The sequence below is a fragment of the Merops nubicus genome, unplaced genomic scaffold (assembly GCF_000691845.1).
Source record: "Merops nubicus isolate BGI_N331 unplaced genomic scaffold, ASM69184v1 scaffold28646, whole genome shotgun sequence".
NCBI classification, from domain to species: domain Eukaryota; kingdom Metazoa; phylum Chordata; class Aves; order Coraciiformes; family Meropidae; genus Merops; species Merops nubicus.
The window spans coordinates 1-6,021 of record NW_008616030.1 but is presented as its reverse complement, the minus strand read 5'-3'; the positions used below and the strand labels follow the sequence as shown (position 1 = coordinate 6,021).

At 58.8% G+C, this 6,021-nt stretch overlaps 1 protein-coding gene across 1 annotated transcript in view; it reads right to left on the bottom strand.

Moving 5' to 3' along the window:
- The window catches only part of LOC103775284 (neuronal proto-oncogene tyrosine-protein kinase Src), a gene marked incomplete at both ends in the record, with an annotated part of 7,618 nt that extends 1,675 nt beyond the window's left edge, over nucleotides 1-5,943 (bottom strand). Inside the window, 4 exons of the mRNA XM_008942730.1 lie at nucleotides 1,229-1,332; nucleotides 2,040-2,138; nucleotides 5,386-5,403; nucleotides 5,844-5,943. Of these exons, the coding sequence (XP_008940978.1) occupies nucleotides 1,229-1,332; nucleotides 2,040-2,138; nucleotides 5,386-5,403; nucleotides 5,844-5,943 (321 nt within the window). The remainder of the gene's footprint in view (nucleotides 1-1,228; nucleotides 1,333-2,039; nucleotides 2,139-5,385; nucleotides 5,404-5,843) is intronic.
- Between the last annotated feature and the right edge of the window lie 78 nt (nucleotides 5,944-6,021).

Sequence of the window (6,021 nt, the reverse complement as noted above, 5' to 3'; positions counted from 1 at the left end):
GTCGAGGCTGCTGCTTTCACCCCAAAGCAGAGGGTGGGAGCAGCTCCTGGCTGCGTGGGCTGGCGCCTCGTGCCAGGTACCCCCAGCTGCAGTCACGCCATGGAAAGAGGTGTTGGGTCAGTCATCTGGGCATGGGTGATTCCTCCTCCAGCCCTGGCAGCCAGGAGCTGGCTCAGCATCCCCACGGATGGGCTGCATCAGCCCCTCCAGCTCCCCAGCCCTGCCGGGTCCTCCTCCAGCTACGAACGCTGCTCTTGGCTGGGACATGCAGGGGCCGGCGTGGCTCAGAGGAGCTGGCACCACAGGGATGGACCGTGCCCCCCCCAGGCTGGCACTGAGCAATAAAACCCAGAACCTGGTGGATTTTGGGGTGTTCAGCGGGCAGGATGGTGACCAGCTCCCTGGGGTGCAGGGATGAACCCAGTGCTGGTGGCAAAGCAGGGATGCTGAAGGGACAAAGAGGAGCAGACAGGAGGCAGCTGGGCTGAGCTGTTGACCCCCGAGCCCAACATCTCAGCAGGGCAGAGGGGAGCCAAGGGGCTGGTGGGCCTGATTCCCTCCTCCACAGATCCCACCCTGGGCATTGCTTTGGGAGCTCATCTACTCTGCCCATGGGAGAGCAACACGGTGCTGCTGGGGCCACAAAGGACAGAGAGGAATATTTATGCTGCTGCTTAAATGAGCTGTTTCCACCAGAATCAAATAAATAGCAGCAAACTCAAGGCATCCACACAGAAAAGAACATCAAGGAGCTTTTCCCAAAGGTGCATTTGGAGCCAAACTAAACCACGTTTCCAGGTAAGAAACGGCATCCCCAGGCAGCTGAACCTTGAAGATCACAACTAGCACTGTCAGGAGGCAGGAAAACCAGTAAAAGATTTGTAAAAGGTTTCAAAGTTGTAAAAGTAGCAAAAGATTTCAAAGGAGGACCTAAAGATTCGTCACTATCTCTGCCTGCTTGCTTAGGAAGCACACATTCAGGATTTTGCCACTAAAGAGGGACCAGGAAAAAACAAAACCCATCTGCTTGGGGGTCTAAAAAAGCCTGACCCCAAAATTGGCTCTTCTCTACAAGCTACAAATATTTCTCCTTCTCCTTCCCCGTGTGCCTCAGCTGGGGGAACAGGGACTGCACAGCGTGACCGAGGGGACTGGGGTCCCTGAATGGATCCCCCCATGCCCCCCAGAGAGGGGGTTCCCCAAGATGACCCCCCCAGCCCCTACTCACCTTTTGTTGTCTCGCTCTCCCGGACCAGGAAGGTCCCTCGGGGGTTTTCGGGGTTGAGCAGCAGCCGCTCGGACTCCCGGCGAGTGATCTTCCCAAAATACCACCTGCAGGAGCAAGGCAGAGGCTCAGCCCACCCCCTCCACTGCCTGCCCAAGCAGTGGGCTCAGCCCCAGCCCCCCTCTACCACATTTTGGAGACCACGGGCTCAGGTATCTCGGGGTGCTCCGTGCCCCCGTACATCTCCTGAGGAGCAACCCTGCACCAAACGCCTCCACTCCAAAATCCTCCCCAAACCAGGGGCTCTGGGGACCCCTGAAGCCCCCCGAGCTCTTGCTGGGTGGGGTGCCACACTGCTGGCTGTGGGGACGTGGCTGGCACCTCCTGCTCTGGGACCCTGGCACCTCCTGCTCTGGGACTCAGTGCCAGCTTTGCCCCTGCCTGCTCTCCCTGCGACAGCCACCTCCGTGCCCAGCCTGATCCACACAGGCAGAGCCAGCAGCACCCTCACGGCTGCGTGTCCTCCTCTTCCTCATGGATGTGTGTCCAGGAGGAAGAGTGAAAACCAGACCCAAAGCACCAGGTCACCACGGCCCCTGCCAGGCCACCGTTCACCCCTCCACCGTGCCAAGCCCGTCACACCTCCGTGCTTGAAGAAAGGCTGGAGAAGGTTTGAGGGGTTTGTGAATTCCAAGGGGAAAAATAAAAAGGAAAAAGCCAAAGGACTCGCAGGCAGGGCACGGGGAGGGAGGGAGGGAGGGAGGGACAAGTGCTCAGGGTATTGCCTTTGAACTGTCTATAAGATGGCAATTACTCTTCAGCCTGGATGGAGTCTGAGGGCGCGACATAGTTACTGGGGATGTAGCCCGTCTGTCCTGTAGTGAGGGAATGAGCCAGCCACCAGTCACCTTCCCTGCAAGAGAACCAAAACACACTCAGTGTGAAGCCAGGAGCCCCCCTCGCCCCCACGCAGAGCCCCAGGGGAAGGGGTGCAGCCCCCACAGGCAGACCCCAGTCAGGAGGGCTCCTGCTGCCAGCCCCTGCCCGTGGCCCCAGCTGGACGGGTTCTTGGTCTTGGGGCCACCCATCTGCCCATGGGATGCTTCAAACTTAAATTGGGCAGGGCAGCCAGGGAGCCAAAATAGCTCCAGAGCCACCTGAATGGGAGCAGGGTCTAGCTGGAGGTTGAGGGGTGTTGGGGGATCCAAGGCAGCGAGGAGGAAGGAGGGGAAAAGCAGTGGGACAATGGCAGGGGTTAAAAAAAAGCACCAGGAGAACCCAAGAGACAGTGTTGGTTAAACCCAGGCCACAGAATAGCAACAGGAGGAGGCTGAGATTTGGGCAGGGGGTTGAGACCTGCCCCGCAGTGGTGGCCAGCCTGGATGCAGAGGGTTCCATCCAGCCTGGGCACATCACCTCCAGCCCTGGGATGGGCACCTGCACGGCCACAGCCCCTGACCACCAGCTTCTTCCCACCCCAGCGAGGGCTCACACGCACCCACGGTGCTGGCCCCATAGCCCCCAGCACAGCTCTGCCCTGTAGGAACCCCTGTGCCACCCCCAAAACCCGGGGCTGACCTGCCATCCCCCCTGCCCTGGCCATGGTGGCCCCAAGCCAGTGCCCAGGAGCTTTCTCCCTGCTCTGCCCTCCTCCCTGCAGGCTCCTGCTCTGCATGGGGCAGGAAGCACAGGAAAAAGGGAGGAACAAAGGATGGCAGGAGGTGGCTCCTCCTTCCCCACAGCCAGCAGGGCTGCCTCCCACCACCTGAACCTTCTCACCCATAACAGTCACCTAATTTATCCTGACTGTGAGGGAGTCAAGGCTCCAGGGAAACTGCAGATCCATGGGAACTGCATGGGTGCAAGAACTTGGCAGGATGACCCCACAAACACTACAGAAAAACCCGAATAACTTCCACCACCACTTCAAGACCCATCAGACCATATCCAGCCCCACGCCTGACCCCTGCAGATGTGTAAACCTCCATCCTTGCTCCAGACACTCCAGCAGCTTGTGACTTTTGCTTGGACCAGCTCAACACGTGATGCTTCAAAGAGGCCAGAAGCTGGACATGGCCCTTGGCTCAGGGTCAGGCCAAGTGGGGACCCTCCAGGCACCTCCTCCCAGCCACACAGCCAGGCTCTGCTGCCCACCCAGAGCTCATCCCCAGCTTCACAGCAGCCCCCACTGGTATTTTAACTTCTCCTGGTCCTGGTGTATCTCCTGGCAGGTAGTCTGGGCTCCCCAGCTGGAGCTGCTGCCCCAGTCACCTTCACTGGGATGGCTCTGAAGGGGACAGGAGGCTGGTCATGCTCCTTTCCCACAGGACCAGAGAAAACATCTGCTTGAGAAATGCCCAGCTTTTGACTTGTGGCTTTATTCCAGCTTGGGCTGCAAGCTGGGAATCCAGCAAAAACAAACTATTCCAAAAATGTCTCAGTGGGGAAAGAAATCATCATCATCATCATCAAAACAAAGCGTTTCAACAATTCCCTGCACAGCCTTACTCAAAATAGCCCACCACAGCCATGTGGGCTGCCAGCTGGCTGGGAGGAGACCTCCTCCTGCTGGAAATGGTACCATGAGAGCCTTTCTGCATTGGGGTGGATGGGTTTGGCCCATCCTGGAGGCTGAGGGTCACCACAGCCAGGCTGGCCTTTGCTGGGACACAGGAGCTGGGAGGTGAGGAGCACAGAGGCTTCTCCTCTTGCCCTGCACGACCCCAGCCCCGTTAGAGCAGCCCAAACCTGCAGCCACCCTGCAAAGCTGCTGCTGGCTGGTTGTCCCCAGGGGCTCTCTGGACCAGCCTGACCCCAGCACCCTCCCTGCAGCCCCAGGACACTGGCTGGGCCTTGCCAGGGAGCCCAGAGGAGGGGACACCACACGCCTGCCTTCAGCTGTCCCCAAAGCCTGGCAGCCTGAGCTGCTCCTGGACCACCTGAGCATCTCTGGGCAGGTGAGAGGAGAGGAGAGTTACCCCACCCAGCACTGCCCAGCTTTCTCCACCCCTCTCTGCCTGTGAACATCCCACCCACGCAGCCACAGCAGACACCAGAGGATCAGCAGCCAGGTCCTGCACCCTCCACTGATGGCTGCATCACCAAATCCCAGCCCTTCTGCTCCCCAGGGTGCTGCAGAGCCCATCACACCCTCGCTGCTCCCTCTGACAGAGCCTTTGACCAACAGCAGCAGAGGGGGAAAAAAAAAGTATGGAAACCTCAGAAGGGATGCAAGACAGAAAAAATCCTCATACATGGGCCCAACCCAGGCCCCCCTCAGGCAGAGCTCACTTTGTAACAGCCCAAAGCAGAAGCCAAGCCTGGGGCTGGTATGCTGCTGAGGCTGTGGAAGCAAGAAGCACCAAACCCCTCAAATTCAGGCTTTTCTCACAGCATTGAAGCCCTTCACATCCTGGACTTCAGGGTTTAAATGAATCACCGTTAACAAACGGTGCTGGAACAAGGATCAAACTGAAAATGTGCTTGTGCAACACTGCCCAGCCTCTGCAGGAGAAACACCAGCCCCAGGATGCTCCCTCAGCTTTCCACCCTTTGGCTTGGCAAAGCTGTTTTGGGTGCCTGGGTTGGAAGGGAGCAGCAGAGGGGCCAGCAGGAGCTGCAGACCCCACGCAGCTCACGGCAGGGACAGTGGCTCCACCAGCCAGGCTCTAGCCCACGGGTGCCACGTGCCAGGAGAGAGCACACGAGGCTTTAACACAGGATCATGTTTGGGAGCAGCTTCCAGCTGGTCCCTCTGCCCTGCCCTGCAACCAGGGTGGAGAGCAAACAAGTTGGTGCCAGACCCCTCAGGGAGCGCTGGAGGCCCCTGAGCCACTCACAAAAAATAAAAGTAATATTTAAAGATGCAAAACCACGTGCAAAAGAGGCCAGGAGGGAGCAGAGAGAATGGAAAAGGGACTGCAGAAGGGTGCCAAGTGCAGACAAGGAAAGCAGACCAGGTTCAGAGCTCCTGGGTGCAGACACAGCTCTGCATGAGCAGCTCCCCAGTGTGGGAAGGGGCTCCCTGCCCTGGAAAACCATTGGAGAAACATCTCTTCCAGGCCCTGCTCCACCCAGCCCCACCCTAACGTGGGCAGCAGATGGGCTTCTGTTGGTTAAGATCATTAAAAAGAATAATAGTAATAATCTGCAATACACACCTGACATCCACTTTTCTCCTAAGCGACAGCGTGGCACAGAGGAGAGAAAAGAGAGTCAGGACACAAGCCAAGATCAGAGAGACCATGCAAGCCCAGGGGAGAGCACCCGTGAAGCTGAGGAGATGTCTCCAGGCAAACGAGAGGGAGCTGGGAGCTGATGGGGACAGGGGAGCAGTGGGGATGTGGCCCCACATCAGAGGGCTCGGGCTGGCCAGCGAGCAGAGGAGGTGGCTTGGTGACAAAGCTGCAACGGTGACCAGCAGCAGGGCCAGGAGGGTGTGGGACAGACAAACGATCACCTTCAACACCAGTGTCCTGAGACAAGTCTCTGCATCCATGGGAGTTTTGGGGCAACCCTCCCTGAGCAGCAGTCCCCAGGGAGAGCTGGGTGGGCCGGGCTGGGCTGGGGGGGCTCGGGTGGCACCTCAGCCCCGTGGGACAGGGACAGGGACACTCACGTGTTGTTGACGATTTGCAGCCGCTCTCCCTTCTTGAAGGACAAATCCGTTTCCGTCCGGGACTCGTAGTCGTAGAGGGCCACGAAGGTGGTGACTCCACCTGGGGGAGAGAGCACTCGGGGTGGGCACAGCTCGGGGTGGGCACAGCTCAGGGTGGACACAACACCAGGGGGACCCC